Source organism: Somniosus microcephalus, unplaced genomic scaffold (assembly GCF_052327205.1).
Source record: "Somniosus microcephalus isolate GS21.2 unplaced genomic scaffold, FLI_Smic_1.0 scaffold306, whole genome shotgun sequence".
Classification (NCBI taxonomy): Eukaryota; Metazoa; Chordata; class Chondrichthyes; order Squaliformes; family Somniosidae; genus Somniosus; species Somniosus microcephalus.
The window spans coordinates 203,545-224,194 of NW_028225493.1; the positions used below are offsets into that span (position 1 = coordinate 203,545).

The 20,650-nt window shown below is 45.1% G+C and overlaps 1 protein-coding gene across 2 annotated transcripts in view; it reads right to left on the reverse strand.

Annotated features, from left to right (window-relative positions):
- Window positions 1-225: 225 nt before the first annotated feature.
- The window catches only part of agpat2 (1-acylglycerol-3-phosphate O-acyltransferase 2 (lysophosphatidic acid acyltransferase, beta)), a 32,798-nt gene continuing 12,373 nt past the window's right edge, over window positions 226-20,650 (reverse strand). Inside the window, exons 2-7 of one of the 2 annotated variants that reach the window (XM_085980592.1) lie at window positions 13,573-13,706; window positions 9,287-9,462; window positions 6,257-6,352; window positions 2,818-2,890; window positions 1,715-1,848; window positions 226-287 (exon numbers count right to left, since the gene is read on the reverse strand). In XM_085980592.1, coding sequence (XP_085836718.1) covers window positions 276-287; window positions 1,715-1,848; window positions 2,818-2,890; window positions 6,257-6,352; window positions 9,287-9,462; window positions 13,573-13,706 — 625 coding nt within the window. In that variant the 3' untranslated portion in view covers window positions 226-275. Of the gene's footprint in view, window positions 1,849-2,817; window positions 2,891-6,256; window positions 6,353-9,286; window positions 9,463-13,572; window positions 13,707-20,650 lie in introns of both variants that reach the window. The other variant, XM_085980591.1, reaches the window with a different exon arrangement.

Here is a 20,650-nt window from a genome sequence, read left to right on the forward strand (position 1 = left end):
CAATGTGTGAACTGGCTATCAGTGTGCAATTAATTTGACCCAGTTCACTAAACAGTCAAGTATGTGTAATAGAGGTGGTTACTGGTGCAATAGGGCGAAGAGAGGGAAATTTGTCGTTTTGAAACACTGCTGGTCTTTTATTTCACATCAAATATGGCAACATTTCAGGCAAGCTTTGCTAATATCCTTCTAAATGTTTCATAATTACTCCCAACTCTTGAAACATCATCGGCCAAATGATTTTATTCTTCATGAAATTCCGCGGTCACATAGAATTAAGACAAAACCTAAATTGTTAATGGGAAACGGGGTGGGGAAGAGAGAAAAAGTGCAAGAGATGATCTTGAGGCTAAATATTTACTCAAAAGTTGATTGAAAATGGCAACTTTAAAAAGGATCAAATATTTTCACATAAAAGCCCAAAGCAATGCAAATTACATTTACATGCAGCATTATTTAATATTTCACCAAGACAATTGCAAATGGTACAGAAAGAGACATTCAAAAGCAAGAGAGCAAAAATAAGCTGCAGAACAAATATATTCATGGCCCTAAACACTGATACTTGGAGTGGCCATTCCAGGTCAAGTGGCCTCCACATTATTTGGCCTTGTGAGCAACGCTAGACGGGGGGGGGGGGGGGGGGCGGGGTTCATTTCTATTGCCATAAATGTTGTACAGTCATGTTTGCACATGTTTACTGCAGGTAACATTCTGTACATTTAGATTGTTGTAAATACTGAGACTTGTAATTTACATCAGGTCCCTAGCCCGAGTGCAGAAACTCGCTGTGGCTTTAGCTCAAGAATGCAAACAGCAACTACCTCAATAGTGGGAAATTGCCACCTGTGAAGCTTAAGACATCTTCATCTCAACAAATACACTGTAGCTAACTCAACAACAGAAATACATTTGGATGAAAGCGTTTGACCAATATTGATAGATCAAGGCGAGTGCACTAATTGGAGCAGGAACTCTGCCTCACTTACAGCAGGGTAGGCACCAACACTCACTAACTCCCTGGATAAGCAACAAGTGAATCAGGAAAGGGAATTGAGGCCTGATCAGGAAAGGGTGCAGAATATGTAAATGAGCTCTGCGTCCACACAAAAATCATCTAGTTCTGTGCATTAAAACAAAAAATTCTGATGTTTTGAAGTCTGATCAACGGGGCTGATGGTTAGTATCATGAAGTGTTAATTTATTTGTGGGTATAATTGTGAATGGTGTACAATTGTGAATGGCAGCAATAGTTTTCAGCCCAGTTTCTCAATCTACATGTTGACCTGTGATCAACCTTTAATGCTGGAACTTGCATACGCACACAACAGGAAGACAGCGGTACTTGGATTATGAAGGATAAACAGCCTGAGTGAGTGAGGGAGCACCTGGGTGGTAGAACTGACAGCAGTTAAACAGCTCACAGAGCATCTGCCTCCTTCCTATTAGTTACAAGCAAGAGATCCCACCTCAAGCACCAAGTCCATTGGTTGGGATCACCTGCCCATGCTGTCCAGCAAGAGACTACCTCATGGCCCAAGTGACAGCGTCTTGCTGATCAATGAGGAATTTTTAATGTTTCATGAAAATCCATTTAGTGTAAAACTCTTACACGATCTGAAGCATCAGTGGATCAGGCCTCAGCACAAACATCACTGACGCAAACACTCCACGAACAGATCAGTGAACGGTGACTTCATTGGGTCCCACTCACTTTGAGCATAGGAGCAGAGATTTCATTCCACGAGGTCATTAGCAGATCCCGTGCTCTTTCCGTTAGCTCTGGCACATCGTCTGTCGTCAGCCCACGGGTCTCCACTGGAGGAAGAATCTGAACTATACACTTGCCTGGAAAAAAACAAAAAGTCACATCACATTGACCACTGACTGGGGGGTGGCGAGCAAGAGGAGATTTGCTGTCCCCCTTATGCAGCTGGAAGGGAGTGGGGCTCGTTTCTCCATTCACCCTTCTGGGAGCCAGGCCACAATTTATTGGCCTAGTCAACCCTCAAAGCTGGGAGTGGAGGTTGCATAATACTTTCCAAACACAGAGTCTACACTAGTCAATTCAGTCAGACCCTGTAGTTGCATGGGGAAATGTTCATAGAATCTTACAGCACAGGAGGCCATTCGGGCCATCGTGCCGGCTCTTTGGTAGAGCTGTCCAATTAGTTCCACCTCCCCCCCTGCTCTTTCCCCATAACCCTGTAAATTTTTCCTTTTTATCCAATTCCTTTTGGAAAGTTACAATTGAATCTGCTTCCACCACTCTTTCAGGCAGTGCATTCCCTATCATATTGATCAGATGTTATTCAAATTTACACATCAATTAATTCTAGATGTTGAAAAAGTATTTAGTAAAAAACCCACACATTATATAAACACGTCAAAGACCGACATGCAGCGTTGGGAGCTGTGCTCATGCAGTTATGATAGCAGTTGGAATGAGCAGGAGAACCCAGCTCGAAAACAAAGCAGCTTTGAAGATGGGTTAAGGGAACTAATCAGTTATTTGGGAGAAGATTGAGGGAGGGATCAGGAACCAGGGATCAAACTCTAAGGCCACAGTGCAGTAGATATAGAAACATTTTGTGCTGAATGAAGAGTTGAGAGGCACGAGTACACGGTGGTCTTCAGGGAAGGGCAGAGGCAGTGTGAAAACAGACTCAGTGCACCATGGAAAGGGAGCTGACGAGCTTGCATGCTTATAGTTAATGAGAAGGGACTAACTAGAGTCTGGGGCAAGGACAGGACTGAAATGGGCCGTTCTTCAAGCGAGTCAAGAGTTCCATGTCATGCTCAATTTCAGATACATACCAGAGGTAAACCTTTTTTCTGCCCTGTTGTAGAAGTCATTGTAAGAGGAGAACACCACTGGGATAATTGGGACCTGAAACACAACAGATCTGGTTAAACAGAGTTCAATAATCAATGTGGACTGGGTTATTGCTTTCCCTCCCAAAAGGATCTACTGGGGTTATCAGCCACCCAACTTTCCCTGGGGTTTAACACCCCTTACGAGATAAAACAAGTGAATGTCAAATCCTAAATAAATAAAAGAGTACATGCTCGAACTGACAGCAAGTGCCTCAGTATCAGAAAGAGAAAAGATGGGGAAGCAGTTCAGATGTGACCTTTCATCAGAACTGGAAAAAGGCAGCAGCTGCCAGTAGAAAGGCTAAAGGTTTGTAAAACATCTTCTAAATGTAAAGAAGTTAAGTGACGATGAAAGGGATTATCAGGTCTCAGCACTGCTTCATGATCTCAACGTGATGTTCAGGAGCATCTCACCTTCCACCTGAACATCCTTTGTTTAAAGGTTCAGACCTGAGCTGACTCCCACCTCCCAATTCACTTCATCCCCGTATACTCTGGAGCGGTTTTTCCTCACTTGTCTTTCTAAACGTATTAAGGGATTGGCCGTGGCTCAGTGGGTAGCATGCTGGTGAGTCACAAGGTCATGGCTTCAAGTCCTATGCCAGAGACTTGAGCACAAACCTCTAGGCCACACTACAGTACAGTATCGACAGAGCAGTGCACTGTTGGAGGGGCAGTCCCGAGGGAGCGCTGTACTGTTGGAGGGGCAGTCCCGAGGGAGCGCTGTACTGTTGGAGGGGCAGTACTGAGGGAGCGCTGCACTGTTGGAGGGGCAGTACTGAGGGAGTGCTGTACTGTTGGAGGGGCAGTACTGAGGGAGCGCTGCACTGTCGGAGGGGCAGTACTGAGGGAGTGCTGTACTGTTGGAGGGGCAGTCCCGAGGGAGTGCTGTACTGTTGGAGGGGCAGTACTGAGGGAGCGCTGCACTGTCGGAGGGGCAGTACTGAGGGAGTGCTGTACTGTTGGAGGGGCAGTACTGAGGGAGTGCTGTACTGTTGGAGGGGCAGTACCGAGGGAGCGCCGCACTGTCGGAGGGGCAGTACTGAGGGAGCGCAGCACTGTCAGAGGGGCAGTACCGAGGGAGCACCGCACTGTTGGAGGGGCAATACCGAGGGAGTGCTGTACTGTCGGAGGGGCAGTACTGAGGGAGCGCTGTACTGTTGGAGGTGCCCTCTTTCAAATGAGACATTAAACCGAGGCCTCGTCTGTTCCCCTCACGGCCACTATTTCAAGAAAAACAGGGGAGTTCTTCCTGGTGTCCTGGCTAATATTTACCCCTCAATCAACATCACTAAAACAGATAATCTGGTCATTATCTCATTGCTGTTAGTGGGAGCTTGCTGCGCACTAATTGGCTGCCGTGTTTCATACATTACAACAGTGACTACACTTCAAAAGTACTTAATTGGCTGTAAAGCGTTTTGGGACATCCTGAGGACGTGAAAGGCGCTATATAAATCCTATCCTTTTCATTGCCCAACACAGATGACCGTTGCACATCATCTAGGATTTTTCACATCCCTCCAATCTTTATAAAAACATAAATTCAGGTCAATAAGCAGCTGCTTTTCCATACATTTGACCATGAACTGTTCTCCTCTTCCCACTGTTTTGGTCAATTCTCTTGTTCACCTTCCCTTTGCAATTCTAACTGACATGGGTCAGTAATTGGGAGACAATAGTTGGGGTAAAGGAAGTGCTCTCTGATTGGTGGAATGTGGCAAATGGAGTTCCCCAGGGCTCTGTACTGGGGCCTCAGTTTTCACCATATTTATTAATGACTTGGATAAAAGAATAGAGTGTTCTTTATCCAAGTTTGCAGATGACACCAAGTTAGGAGGCACAGTAAGCTGCATGGATGGGAGCACCTCAGGAAGCATATATTGGCCATGGAGGGGCTGCAGCGCAGATTCGCCAGGAGATACCAGGGCATAAAGGGTTAAATTATGACGACAGGTTGCATAAACTTGGCCTGTATTCCCTTGTGTGTAATACAACAGGTTTTGACAGCATGTGCTCACAGCTGGACTACACTACAGGTTTGAACAAATAATGCTAAATTGAAGCTTGTTCAGTTTTACACAACCATCTTCAGTTGCTTCATCAATGGCCTTCCCTCCAACATAAGGTCAGAAATGGGGATGTTCACTGATGACTGCAGTGTTCAGCACCATTCACAACTCCTCAGATAATGAAGCAGTCCATGCCCGCATGAAACAAGACCTGGATGACATTCAGGCTTGGGCTGATAAGTGGCAGGTAACATTTGTGCCACACAAGTGCCAGGCAATGACTATCTCCAACAAGCGAGAGTCTAACCACCTCCGCTTGACATCCCCCACCATCAACATTCTGGGGGGTCACCACTGACCAGACACATAAATACCGTGGCAACAAGAGGTCAGAAGTTGGGTATTCTACGGCGAGTGTCTCACCTCCTGACTCCCTAAAGCCTTTCCACCATCTACAAAGCACAAGGAGTGTGATGGAATACTCTCCACTTGCCTGGATGAGTGCAGCTCCAACACCACAAGAAGCTCGACACCATCCTGGACAAAGCAGCTCACTTATAAATAACAGAAAATGCTGGAAAAACTCAGCAGGCCAGGCAACATCCGTGAGAGAAAATAGGAGTTAACGTTTTGGGTGAAAACCCCTTTGCAGCCCACTTGACTGGCACCCCATCCGCCACCTTAAACATTCACTCCCTCCACCACCGGCGCACCGTGGCTGCAGTGTGTACCATCTACAAGATGCACTGCAGCAACTCACCAAGGCTTCTTCGGCGGCACCTCCCAAACCCACGACCTCTTCCACCTCGAAGGACAAGGGCAGCAGGTGCATGGGAACACCATCACCTCCAAGATCCCCTCCAAGTCACACACCATCCTGACTTAGAAATATATCACCAATCCTTCATCGTCACTGGGTCAAAATCCTGGAACTCCCTAACAGCACTGCGGAAGTACCTTCACCACACGGACTGCAGCAGTTCAAGGCAGCGGCTCACCACCACCTTCTCAAGGGGCAATTAGGGATGGGCAATAAATGCTGGCCTTGCCAGCGACGCCCAAATCCCATAAACAAATAAAAAAAACACTATCTGAACTGCAGGAGCCCCACGTAACCATTAGGTGGTAGGAACTCAAGCTGAACCCCCAACTACAAAGAATGCCTGATCTTAGCGAGGTTCCACAAGGCTCCAGCATGCAGCTTGGACAGAGTTTGGGTGAGGTCAAACACCCCGGCATGTGAGTTTTCTCCAGGCCATTAACATGTATCCTGGTGCTCACTCATGTTGCACCATCACATGCAGACTTTACAGCACATGTAACCTCTACCCCTGTGAATAAAATATTCACATTTTGACCGATTTTACCTGTGCTTGCACGGCTAAGTGGAAAGCCCCACGTTTAAATGGCAGCATGTTACCATCATGATTCCTGGTCCCTTCCGGAAACACCCACAACCTGACCTGGAGGGAGACAAAGGTGACTTCAGTACACAATATTGTCAATCTAAAAGTCCACAGCATAACTCGGTGAGTTTGAGATTTATTACAAAATAGCACCCAAAAACACTCACTGGAATGGAGGAGGATGTCAGAATCCCAAACCAGAGCACTTCAGAAATGTTTATCCACAGCCAGCCCTTTGTGATCTGTGCCTGGGAATTTTACCTGGATACCCCTCAGCGCCAATGTATTAAAAACACAAAATTTGGGTCAGTGCTTGGAGCAATCTTTTACACAGATCTCCTCAGGCACAGGAAATTGTCCTGAAGCACTTTTACACCGAGGAAAAACTAGCATCAGAGCAGGAACAAAGGGAAAATGAAGAAATTTAATGAGGGAGCTAGTGTCGAAATCTCGACTCCGAGTAAGACTCTTTTTACACTCTGTTCCGTCAGAAAAGTAGTCTTCATTTACTTGTACAAGGGGAGAGAATCTCAGGCAAGGGCTGAGGCTTACAACTCCAACGAGCATGCATTCGGGCTCTATATTTATAGAGTGAAGTAAACAACTCCTGATTGACATCATTATCATACATCAAACCGTTTCATGCACAAGAACAATGAATAGAACATCTTGTCACATTCCTGTACGTTCATAAGTTAATTATTGCCATATACACAAAGATATCTGTTACCATAGGCTTACTCCTATTCCTCTTACATTGTTCAGTTACAGGCTACACCTTAGGAACGGTTTTGGTACCTAGCACATTCTGTTCTGGCCGTGTTCCAACAGTCTTGCATCAGCTAAACCAATACTTAAACTTTTAACCCATGTCAACTATCCCATCATACTTTGCAAGACTGACAAAACTATACAGGATATTTTATATTTCCACACTAGGCAGAAGGATTTGGGGTAGGTTTTGAAAGCAGAGAGTGTTCAATAGGGCAAGGCACAGTGACCAGTGGGCACCAATGGAATAGGTGATACATTTTGGCAGGAAGAATGAGGCGATATAAACTAAAGGGTACAATTCTAGTACTGACCCCTGGGATACACCACTGTTTACCTTCGTCCAGTCCAATAAACAACCGTTCACCACTACTCCCAGTTTCCTGTCTCTTAGCCAATTTCGGATCCATGCTGCCACTGTCCCTTTTATTCCATGGGCTTCAACTTTGCTAGCAAGCCTATTACGTGGCACCTTATCAAATGCCTTTTGGAAGTCCATATACACATCAACCGCATTGCCCTCATCAACCCTCTCTGTTACCTCATCAAAAAACACAATCAAGTTAGTTTGCCTTTAACAAATTTGTGCTGGCTTTCCTTATTTAATCCACACTTATCCAAGTGACTTAATTTTGTCGCAGATTATAAGCTTCCCCACTGCCACCACCATCTTGTATTTATATAGCGCCTTTCACGAAGTAAAACATCCCAAGGCACTTTGCAGGAGTGTTATAAGACAAAAATTTGACAGAGCCACATAAAAAAACAGGGCAGATGACCAAAAGCTTGGTCAAAGAGGTAGGTTTTAAGGAGCATCTTAAAGGAGGAAAGAGAGGTAGAGGCGGAGAGGTTTAGGGAGGGAGTTCCAGAGCTTAGGTCCTAGGCAGCTGAAGGCACGGCCACTGATGGTGGAGCAATTATAATCAGGGATGCTCAAGAGGGCAGAATTTGAGGAGCGCAGATATCTCGGGGGAGTTGTGGGGCTGAAGGAGATTACAGAGATAGGGAGGGGCGAGGCCATGGAGGGATATGAAAATAAGGATGAGAATTTTGAAATTGAAGCGTTGCTTAACCGGGAGCCAATGGAGGTCAGTGAGCACAGGGGTGATGGGTGAACGGGGCTTGGTGCAAGTTAGGACAGGAGCAGCCGAGTTTTGGATAACCTCAAGTTTACGTAGGGTAGAATGTGGGAGGCCAGCCAGGAGTGTTGCAATAGTACCGAGGTTAAACTGACTGGCCTGTAGTTGCTGGGTTTATCCTTATACCCTTTTTTGAACAAGGGTGTAACATTTGCTATTCTCCAGTCCTCTGGCACCACCCCCATATCCAAGGAGGATTGGAAGATTATGGCCAGTCCCTCAGCATCCTAGGATGCATCCCATCCGGTCCTGGTGACCTATCTACTTTAAGTACAGCTAGGATTTCTAGTACCTCCTCGATCAATTTTTATCCCATCCAGTATTTCTAGTACCTCCTCGATCAATTTTTATCCCATCCAGTATCTCAACTACCTCCCCTTTCACTATGACTTTGGCAGCATCTTCTTCCTTGGTAAAAAGTGATGCAAAGTACTCATTTAGTACCTCAGCCATGCCCTCCAAGGGGAAGCTGGATAAGCACACAAGGGAGAAAGGAATAGGATATGCTGATGGGGTTCATTGAAGGGTGGGAGGAGGCTCGTGTGGAGCATAAACACCGGCACGGACCTATTGGGCCGAATGGCCGGTTTCTGTGCTGTAAATACTGTGCAACTTGAAATCCCCCCACCCTAGTGTGAACATTGCCTTCTACTGGGTTTGGGTCAAGGTATGGGGGCAGGTGGGAGGAGGAAGTCTGTGCCAGTGGGGAATAGCTGCACCATGAACAATCCTGTGGGGAATGCACTGACACTTATAAGACGTTTCAAGATTGCACTGGACTGTTAGTATATCGATGGCAGAGCAATGAAAGGAATTGCAGAGACAAAAAGCTTTTATATTCAATGGTTCCTTTCACTTTTAAACAGTTCCATTTTCTTTTTTGTAATTCAGCGACAATCATTGGACCTCAAGCAGGTCATCAGCATCTGTAAATTGTTCACTGAATATTGTTAACGGTGAGTTTACATTTGAAACACAGGCAGGTTTAATGTGCTTGTGGTGATTGTCATTGTACAGTTGGAATCAAGCAAATCAACGCAAGGACGAGGCTGTTTAATAACAAGGGGTCTTATTTACTCACGTTCTCTTTCACCATGATCTGAGCAGCCTCAGTCATCACACTTTTAGCATCAGACTTTTTCTGCCTGTTGATGAAGATGACACCAGCGAGCCAACATACCAATCCGACAGTGCCAGCATACATCAGCTCCTTCTTCGCAATCGCAACACAACGATCGGGAAGGATTTCCATCATACCTTGGAAACAAGAGTTATCACAATGATTTCTTTACAACAGGAGACTAGATATCAGGTATAACAACAGAAAACGCTGGAAAAACTCAGCATCCGTGGAGAGAAACAGAGTTAACGTTTCAGGTCGATGACCTTCCGTCAGAACTGGGAAAAAGCAGGAAATGGAAAGCAAGTTTAGGGGCTGGGGATGAAAGAACAAAAAGGAAGGTCAGTGATAGGATAGAAAGGAGATTAAGAGACATTGAGATACATTAAGAGATATCCAAGGCAAGAGGAGGTGGTAATGGAACAGGTTAAAGAACAAAGGATGGCTCTAGATGAAGTGTGAATTGCGCTGGCAGAGGGACAGCCGCCATGTGGGAGGGTGAGGTCCCACTCAGACCTCACTGTCCGCGGCCTCTTGCATTGTTCCACGGAAGCTCAGCGTAAGCTCGAGGAACAGCACCTCATCTTTCAATTACCACTTTACAGCCTTCTGGACTCAACAGAGTTCAACAATTTCAGATCATAACCCCGGCCCCTATCACATATTTATATTTTCTTTTTTTTAATCCACACTTTTTGTTTGGCCTTTTTTTCTTCCCTCCCACATGGCAGCTGTCCTTCATTCTGCCAGCGCAATTCACAGCTCATCTAGAGCCGTCCTTTGTTCCTTAACCGGTCCCATTACCACCTCCTCTTGCCTTGAATATCTCTCAATGTGTCTCAATCTCTCCTGCCTTCTATCCTATCACTGACCTTCCCTTTTGTTCTTCCATCCCCTCCCCCTTTTCCCAGCCCCTAAACCTGCTTTCCATTTCCTGCTTTTTTCCAGTTCTGCCAAAAGGTCTTTGACCTGAAACGTTAACGCTGTTTCTCTCTCCATGGATGTTGCCTGGCCTGCTGAGTTTTTCCAGCGTTTCCTGTTGTTATTTCGGATTTCCAGCATCCGCAGTATTTTGCTACTAGATATCAGGTGATGGGCAGGTGGCATTTTACAGTACAGCAAGAAATAGAGAAACCTTAATCATAGAAATTGCAGTACAGGAGACGACCATTCAGCCCAACACCTGGTGCTGTCGACTCGAACCCCATTTCCCTGCTGTTTCTGCATCTACAATACCCTTCAATTACCTTATTAAAGTCTTTGCTGTAGCCCCTTTCTCGTGATAATCCTCAGTTTATGCCTCCTTGTTCCTGATTCACTAGCCAGTGAAAACAATCCTTCACTATTGGTGTTCAAAATCTCTCAGTATTTTGGATACCTCTTATTGGATTTCCCCTTAACCTTCTCTGTTCCAGTGAAACAAGGCCAAATGTTTGCACTGCCCTTCACAGCTATAACCTCTCATTCCTGCTAGAATTGTGGTGAATTTTCACTAGTTTCCCATGACTGCACCATCCTTCCTATAATAGTGGGCAAAGCTGCACACAATACTTCAATACGGCCTAATCAGTATCTTGTACAAATTCAAGATCACTTCATTTTTATATTCTGTTCTTACGAATAAATCCATGTGCTTTTTTAAAAATGACATTTTCAATCTGCAGTCCTACTTTAAAAATCTGTACCTCCCAATCTGCTTCAAGAGCCTTCGTGTTGAGTAAATTCCCTTTCACTGGTCCTTTCACCTACTCTATAATGTGGCACTGCTCTGAGCAGTCCATGTTCCACCAGCAATTCTTCCTCAGTTTACCGGCTCTCCTAATTTGGCATCACTTATAAACCAATATCATACCTCTTGTGCCCATGCACAAATCATAGAAATTGGAAACAATAGCAGCTACAGCACAGACAATTGGAGCCAAACAGCACCCACATTCTGCTCGTCTGAAATGCGTCCTCTGGCTGTCCCTCTAAACATGCGGCTATATTAGTTTATTACATGCATTCAATTTTCATAGGTCTATGTGGCACCTTATCAAAGGCTTTCTGAAAGTCTGATGTACACGACATCCACTGTACGCCCCTTATCCATACACAATCTAATTTGGTTGGACTCTTCACGCACAACACGCTCTCTACAAATGCAGGCTGAATGCTCCCAATTAATCCATGCCTTTTCAAATGTTCATTCATCCCAATTATGGACTCTATGTTTACACACAAGTGAGATAGTCTATCATTTCCCAGCTTATCCTCCTGCTAAATGCAGTGCAAGATTTGTCACCTCCAACCCTCCGGCACAATTCCTATTTCCAAAGCTTTTTAGATAATTATGGTTTGTGCCTCCCTAACCTCCTTCAGTATTCTGGGATGCATATCAGCCCATTTTTTATTCTCATTTAAAAATAGGTATCCTTTTGAATATTTATTTACAATAATGGTTCTTCCTCATCACCCAAAGTCTCACCTTTTTATTCATTCATTTCATTCAATGGATGTAGGCATTGCTGGCAAGGCCAGCATTTATTGCCCATCCCTAATTACCCTCGAGATGGTGGTGGTGAGCCGCCTTCTTGAAATGCTGCAGTCCGTGTGGTGAAGATACTCCCACAGTGTTGTTCGATAGGGAGTTCTAGAATTTTGACCCAACGACAATGAAGGAACAGCAATAAACTTCCAAGTAAGGATGGTGTGTGACTTGGAGGGGAAGTTGGAGGTAATGCTGCTGTTCCCATGCGCTTGCTGCCCTTGTCCTACTAGGTGGTAGAGGTTGCAGGTTTGGGAAGTGCTGTCGAAGAAGCCTTGACGAGATGCACTTCCACTAAAAACTAATGAAGATGAGCTTTTCTGCCACTCCATCGCTCAAGTAGCAGTTGACCATTCTGTTCCTTGCAATAACTGTCCAGATCCATTTCAAATCTTCACTTACAAACATTACATGTGCCTTGAACTCTGAACTGACTGTTCTGCCGGAACATTGGTTTACGAATAGACAGATACATAGATTGAGCAGGGACTAACCAGGATTGCTGCCCTTCATGTACTTGTCACTGTTGCAGAGACCCATGTCTTCAGAGTCTCAAGCAGGCTTAATCAGAATCAAAGAATAGTACAGCACAGAAGGAGGCCATTCTGCCCACCGAGTGTGTGCCAGCTCTTTAAAAGAGAAATTCAGTTAGTCCCACTCCCCTTGAAGGAACGGGAAAGAATATAGTTTAAGAGGGGGGCTCTCTGAATGGCTCACTGTGTAAATGCACCATTCATTGAGTAATACAGATAGGTGGGTCAAAGACTTAACCTTTTTTGCTCTTTACCTAGTTGGCTGATCTCAACTGAAGTGGCATTTGACTCAACACCCCTGGGCTTTTTTTTGGGGGAGGGGTGGGGGGCGGTGGAAAAGAAGGGGAAATCAGACAGGGTTCTTGCTCCCGAGTTCTATCCAGTGAGGAGAGGATCAAGTTTAACTGTGCTGCCACTTAAAGCTGAACAGCCTGCCAGTTTAGGTTTACATGTGATGCAGGACCAAAGCCATAAGCAGGTTCCCTATTAATCAACTCAAGATTGAGGAAACATTCAACAACAACTTGCATTTATATAGCACCTTTAACATAGTAAAACAGCCCAAGGAGCTTCGCAGGAGTATTACAAGACAAAAATTTGACACCGAGTCACACAAAGAAAATTAGGGCAGAGGTAGGTTTTAAGGAGTGTCTTAAAGGAGGAAAGAGAGGTAGCGAGGCAGAGATATTTAGGGAGGGAATTCCCGAGTTTAGGGCCTCGGCAACTAAAGGCACGGCCACCAATGGTTGAGCGATTATAATCAGAGATGCTCAAGAGGGCAGAATTAGAGGAGCGCAGATATCTCAGGGGGTCGTGGGGCTGGAAGAGATTACAGAGATAGGGAGGGGCGAGGCCATGGAGAGATTTCAAAACAAGGATGAGAATTTTGAAATCGAGGCACTGCTGAACCGGGAGCCAATGTAGGTCAGCGAGCACAGGGGTGATGGGTGAACGGGACTTGGTGCGAGTTAGGACATGGGCAGCCGAGTTTTGGATGACCTCAAGTTTACGAATAAACAGATACAATACGAATAGGCTACTTCAAGGCAGCCAAAGGCTGGATTTCACACCAGCCATTACGATCCATTGGTAGCGGCCTTCTTTATCCACCCCAACTGTTGCAAACACCCACTGCCAACACTAAACACAATGAAGACTGGCTACTCAATCGCACTGCCCATCCTTACCCATCAGATCCAGAGAGCTCTGGTGATTGGAGATGATGACATACGGACCCTTGACATCCAGATTCTCCAGCCCCTTTACGTCAAGTTTAATTCCATACAAATTCTTGACGTGTTGCAACACACTACGGACTAACCTAGAACAAAAAGCAAGGAATATGGTTAACAGAAATGCAACTTGTCATGGAACTTGTCAAACTGGTACTTCAGACAATTGTCAGATTGGAGGGACTCTCCAAACAAGTTCTACAGTCAGACAGTGGGTAACCCTGCTCAATAAACAACTCCATAATTACACTGCAAGTAACCCTTACCCTGATTAACAGGAGCGCCTCAGGGTAATGCAAACACTGACTAATGTTTTGACAAACAGATAACAATGACATTTATGCATTTTAATTATGTTCTTGAGGGGCGGTCTCATTTAAGTGTTGACTGGCACAATAACTAATTTATAAAGATAGCATCACTGAACACTGCAAGTGGTATTATGTTCAATTAACAGATTCAATACATTGAGTGCATGAAAAAACAAGTCCCCTAAAAAAAACATGGCAAACAGCTTGGCGGTACTTCCAATTAGATTAAAGACAAATATATAAAAGGACAGTGGAAGTGGGTTAGTGCAGTGTCCTTTCACTGCTGCTGCCTGCGTTCAAACCCAAGAGGAGACAAATCTTTGCTAAATTTGCTTTTCTAGAACACTTGTCTATATGCAGGAAAACTTCTTGAAGCATTTTATATTAGCCGGAGAAAACCGAGCAGCTGGAAGGGGTGATCTAAAGCAGTTTGAGAAAGTTTTGGTTTATAAGTGATGCCAAATTAGGAGAGCCAGTAAACTGAGGAAGTATGCAAAGAATTGCCGGTGAAACATGGACTGCTCAGTGGAGTCGGCAGAGAGCAGTGCCACATTATAGAGTAGGTGAAAGGACCAGTGAAAGGGAATTTACTCAACACTAAGGCTCTTGAAGCAGATTGGGAAGTACAGATTTTTAAAGTAGGACTGCAGATTGAAAATGCCATTTTAAAAAAGCACATCGATTTATTCGTAAGAACAGAATATAAAAATGAAGAAGTGATCTTGAATTTGTACAAGATATTGATTAGGCAATATTGAAGTATTGTGTGAAGTTTTGCATACCATTATAGGAAGGATGTTGCAGCCATGGGAAACTAGCCAGTCACCTGAAATTTGTGCCCTGGTTATCGACCCTTCAGCCATTAAAAACAGTTTCTCTTTATTTACTCTATCTAAATCCTTCATGATTTTCAACACCTCTATCAAATCCCCTCTTGGCCTTCTCTGCTCCAAGGAGAACAAGCCCAGCTTCTCCAGTCTATCCACACAACTGTATTCCCTCATCCCGTGAACCATTCTATTAAATCTCTTTTGTGCCCTCTCCAAAGCCTTCACATCCTTCCTAAAGATTTTCAGACCGGAGGAAGGTATACAGTGGCGTTCGCCAGGGGTCGGTACTGCTTTTCTTGATATATATTAATGACTTAGACTTGGGTGTACAGGGCACAATTTCAAAATTTGCAGATGACACAAAATTTGGAAGTATAATTAACAGTGAGGAGGATAGTGATAGACTTCAAGAGGACAGACAGGCTGGTGGAACGGGCGGACACATGGCAGATGAAAGTTAATGCAGAAAAGTGCAAAGTGATACATTTTGGCAGGAAGAACGAGGAGACAATATAAACTAAAGGGTACAATTCTAAAAGGGGTGCATGAACAGAGAGACCTGGGGGTATATGTGCACAAATCGTTGAAGGTTGCAGGACAGGTTGAGAAAGAGGTTGAAAAAGCATACGGGATCCTGGGCTTCATAAATAGAGACCGAGAGTACAAAAACAAAAGTTCTGATGAACCTGTATAAAACAGTGGTTCGGCCTCAACTGGAGCAGTGTGTCCAATTCTGAGCACCGCACTTTAGGAAGGACGTGAAGGCCTTAGAGAGGGTGCAGAAAAGATTTACAAGAATGGTTCCAGGGATGAGGGGCTTCAGTTACGTGGATAGACTGGAGAAGCTGGGGTTGCTCTCCTTAGAGCAGAGAAGGTTGAGAGGAGATTTGATAGACGTGTTCAAAATCATGAGGGGTCTAGACAGAGTCGAGAGAAACTGTTCCCATTGGCGGAAGGGTCGAGAACCAGAGGACACAGGTTTAAGGTGATTGGCAGAAGAAGCAAAGGCGACATGAGGAAAAACTTTTTTTACGCAGCGAGTGGTTAGGATCTGGAATTCACTGCCTCAAAGAGTGGTGAAGGCAGAGTCAATCGTGGCTTTCAAAAGGGAATTGGATAAGTACCTGAAGGAAAAAACTTTGCAGGGCTACGGGTAAAGGGCGGGAGAGTGGGACTAGCTGAATTGCTCTTGCAGAGAGCCGGCATGGGCTCCAACGGGCCGAATGGCCTCCTTCTGTGCTGTAACCATTCTATGATTCTAAAGTGTGGTGCCCAGAATTGAACAAAATACTCCAGCTGGGGCCGAACTAGTGTTTTATATAGGTTTATAAAGTCCAGGATCCCATATGCTTTGTTAACCTGTCCTGCCATCTTCAAAGGTTTCTGCACAAGCACCCACAGGTCTCTCTTCTTGCATGTACCCTCTTTAAAATTGTACCATTTAGTATGTGTGGTCTCTCCTCATTCTTCCTACCAAAATGCATCACCTCACACTTCTCTGCGTTGCATTTCATCCGCCATGTGTCTGCCCATTCCACCAGCCTGCCTATGCCGCGTGAAGTCTATTACTATCTTCCTCACTGTTTACTACACTTCCAAGTTTTGTCTCATCTGCAAATTTCAAAATTGTGCCCTGTACCCCCAAGTCCAAGTCATTAATGTATATCAAAAACAGCAGTGGTCATAGTACTGAACACTGGAGAATGCCACTGTATACCTTCCTCCAGTCTGAAAAACAACCATTCACTACAGCCGTCTGCTTTCTATCCCTTTGCCACTTTTGTATCCATCCTTTTATCCCATGGGCTTCAATTTTGCTAACAAGCCTAATATGTGGTTGTTTATCAAACGCCTTTTGAAAGTCCATATACACAAGATCAACTGCACTGCCCTCATCCACCCTTTCCGTTACCTCATCAAAAACCACAATCATGTTAGACAAACACGATTTGCCCTCAACAAATCCGTGCTGGCTCTCCTTTATTAGTCCCTGCTTGTCCAAGTGTCTGTTGATTTTCTCCCGGATTGTTGTTTCTAAAAGCTTCCCCACCACCGACGTTAAACTGACTGGCCTGTAATTGCCGGGTTTAACCTTCTCCCTATTTTTGAACAAGAGTGTAACATTTGCAATCCTCCAGTCCTTTAGCACCTCCCCTGTATCCAAGGACCATTGAAAGATTGTGGTCAGCACCTCCGCAATTTATTCCCTTACTTCCCTCAGCAACCTAGGATGCATCCCATCCGGACCGAGTGACTTAGCCACTTTAATTGCCACCAGCCTGCCTAATACCTCATCTTTATTTTTATCTCATCCAGTATCCCAGCAACCTCCTTGTTTACCATAGTTTTGGCAAAGTCCTCTTCCTTGGTAAACACCGATGCAAAGTACTCATTTATTACCTCAGGCATGCCTTCTGCCTCCACCAATAGATCTCCATTTTGGTCCCTAATCAGCCCCACCACTCCTCTGACAACCCTTTTTACTGTTAATATGCCTATAGAAGACCTTTGGATTCCCCTTTCTGTGAGCTGCCAATCTATTCTCGTACTGTCTCTTTGCCACACTTATTTCCTTTCACTTCTCCGCTGTACTTTTTATGTTCAGCCTGATTCTCCCTTGTATTATCAAGCTGACATCTGTTATATGCCCCCTTTTTCTGCTTCATCCTACTTTAACTCCTTTGTCATCTCTGGCTTTGGTTGCCCTCCCATTCTCCCTTGTAGGAATGTACCTAGACTGTACCCAAACCATCTCCTATTTAAAGGCCACACATTGCTCCACTACAATTGTGCCCGCTAGTCTTTGACTCCAATTTACAGGGGCCAGATCCCTCCTCAATTTGCTGAAATTAACACTCCTCCAGTTAAGTATTTTTATTCTAGATTACTCCTTGTCCTTCTCCATAACTAATCTAAACCTTACCACACGTTGTGCATTTACATACATGCATTCCAAACCTAACTTAGACCTCTATATTTTCTATGGTCCCAACCAATTCTATATTATTTCTAACACTGTCTCTTCCAGTCCTCTGTGCACCTTTGTTTCTACTTTTATTAATACATCTTCGTGTCCAACCCCCTGCTGAATTAGTTTAAACCCTCCCCACAGCTCTAGTTAACTTGTCCGCAAGGTTATTAGTCCCAGCTCTGTTCAGGTGCATCCTGTCCATCTTGAACAGACCCCTCCTGCCAACATTCTGCTCACTTGCAGAATGTGTCCACTGCAATTACCTGCTCTCTACTTCACAATTTTATATGGTTGTGGTGGTTGGAGGTCAATCACCACAGCCCCAGGACAGCGCTGCAGGAGTTCCTCAGGGCAGTGTCCTAGGCCCAACCATTTTCAGTTGCTTCATCAATGACCTTCCCTCCAACATGTCAGAAATGGGGATGTTCGCTGATGACTGCAGTGTTCAGTGATATTCGCAACTCCTCAGATAATGAAGCAGTCCATGCCCACATGCAACAAGACCTGGACGACACTCAGGCTTGGGCTGATAAGTGGCAGGTAACATTTGCGCCACACAAATGCCAGGCAATGACTATTTCCAACAAGCGAGAGTCTAACCACCACTTCTTGACATTCAACAGCATTACCATCACCGAATCCCCCACCAACATCCTGGGGGGTCACCATTGACCAGAAACTTAACTGGACCAGCCACATCAATACTGTGGCAACAAGAGCAGGTCAGAGGCTGGGTATTCTGCAGCGAGTGTCTCACCTCCTCGCTCCCCAAAGCCTTTCCACCACCTACAAGGCACAAGTCAGGAGTGTGATGGAATACTCTCCACTTGCCTGGATGAGTGCAGCTCCAACAACACTCAAGCAGCTCGACACCATCCAGGGCAAAGCAGCCCGCTTGATTGGCGGCCCATCCACCACCTTAAACATTCACTCCCTCCACCACCGGCGCACTGTGGCTGCAGTGTGTACCATCTACAAAATGCACTGCAGCAACTCACCAAGGGTCCTTCAGCAGCACCTCCCAAACCCGTGACCTCTACCACCTAGAAGGACAAGGGCAGCAGGCGCATGGGAACACCACCACCTCCAAGTTCCCTCCAAGTCATACACCATCCTGACTTTGAAGTATATCGCTGTTCCTTCATCGTTGGGGAGTCAAAATCCTGGAACTCCTTCCCTATCAGCACTGTGGAAGTACCTTCACCACACGGACTGCAGCAGTTCAAGGCGGCAGCTCACCACCACCATCTCAAGGGCAATTAGGGATGGGCCATAAATGCTGGCTTTGCCAGCGACACCCAGATCCCATGAACGAATATTTTAAAAAAAATATTTCTTAACTTGGTTCTAATTTGCAAATTTGGCTAGTGAATTCCCAAGTTCAGGAGAGAATAAAAAGCGGTTTGTTTTAGATCCTCACATTCAGGTTTTGTTACTCGCAATGCACGAAGCGGCGGCAGAGACATTGACGAACAGGTGGCAGTAAAGGAACATAATGCAAAAGTGCCATCTCACTACAACCTCTAGAATCACTAAAACTGAGCGTTTCTGGTGCTCACAGAATCAAAGTCTTTACTTCAGCAACACTCCCACCCTCAGAGTGACTACAAAGACTTTTCCCTTCACCTGTTCACACTTTTGAACTTTCAAACGTTTTGCAAACATATCCCAATCCCACCTCACCACAAACTGTATAACTTTCAATGTAATATCCAGTCAAAAAAAGCTAAATTGGGTAAATGCAAGATCTCGTTTTCCCATCATACCCTGGTTGGCGGGGGGGGGGGGGGGGGGGGGGGTGAGAAAGAGAAAGAAGAGGAGCGTCTGGGACAGATGGTCAGAGCGACGGGTGTCCATCACGGGGAATCTCCCGACTGCAAAAATACCAAGGCCCCTCAGCTGACATCAAGCATTCATTTTAAGATGCACAGGCCAGCATCACAGCACTCCTTGCTGTGGGCTGTTATGACTATTCTGGGAGGGTGAGAAAGTTGTATCTCAAACAAGTGTCCTGATCTTAAACAAAGGCAATTACAATGGCATGAGAGCAGAACTGGCTAAAGTGGACTGGAAAAATAAATTCAAAGGGTAAGACAGTTGAAATGCAGTGGCGGACATTTAAGGAGATATTTCATAACTCAACAAAAATATATTCCTGTGAGAAATAAAGGTTTTGAGAGAAGGGAGCATCATCCGTGGCTAACTAAGGAAGTAAAGGATGGTATCAAATTGAAAACGAAGGCATACAATGGTGCCAAGATTGGTGGGAGACCAGAGGATTGGGAGATTACAAAATGCTGCAGCTCAGAGGGACCTGGGGGTCCTTGTGCATGAAACACAAAAAAAGTTAGCATGCAGGTACAGCAAGTAATCAAAAAGGCAAATGGAATGTTGGGCTTTATTTCATAAGAACATAAGAAATAGGAGCAGGAGTAGGCCATTCGGCCCTTCGAGCCTGGCTGATCTTCTGCCTCAACTCCATTCACCGGCCCTATCGCCATATCCCTTGATGCCTTACTAGTCAGACTTCTGTTTTGAATATACCCAATGACCGAGCCTCCACAGCCCTCTGGGGTAGAGAATTCCAAAGAATCACCACCCTCTGAAAAAATTTCTTCTCATCTCAGTCCTGAATGGCCTACCCTTTATCCTGAGGCTGTGGCCCCTGGTTCTAGACTCCCCAGGGAAACATTCTCCCAGCATCCACCCCATCAAGCCCTGTAATAATTGTGTGTGCTTCAATGAGATCCCCTCTCATTCTTCTGAATTCAAGAGCATAGAGGCCTAGTTTACTCAATCTCTTATACGACAGTCCTGCCATCCCAGGAATCAATCTCGTGAACCTTTGTTGCACTCCCTCTATGGCAAGTATATCCTTCCTTAGGTAAGGAGACCAAAATTGTACACAGTACTCCAGTACT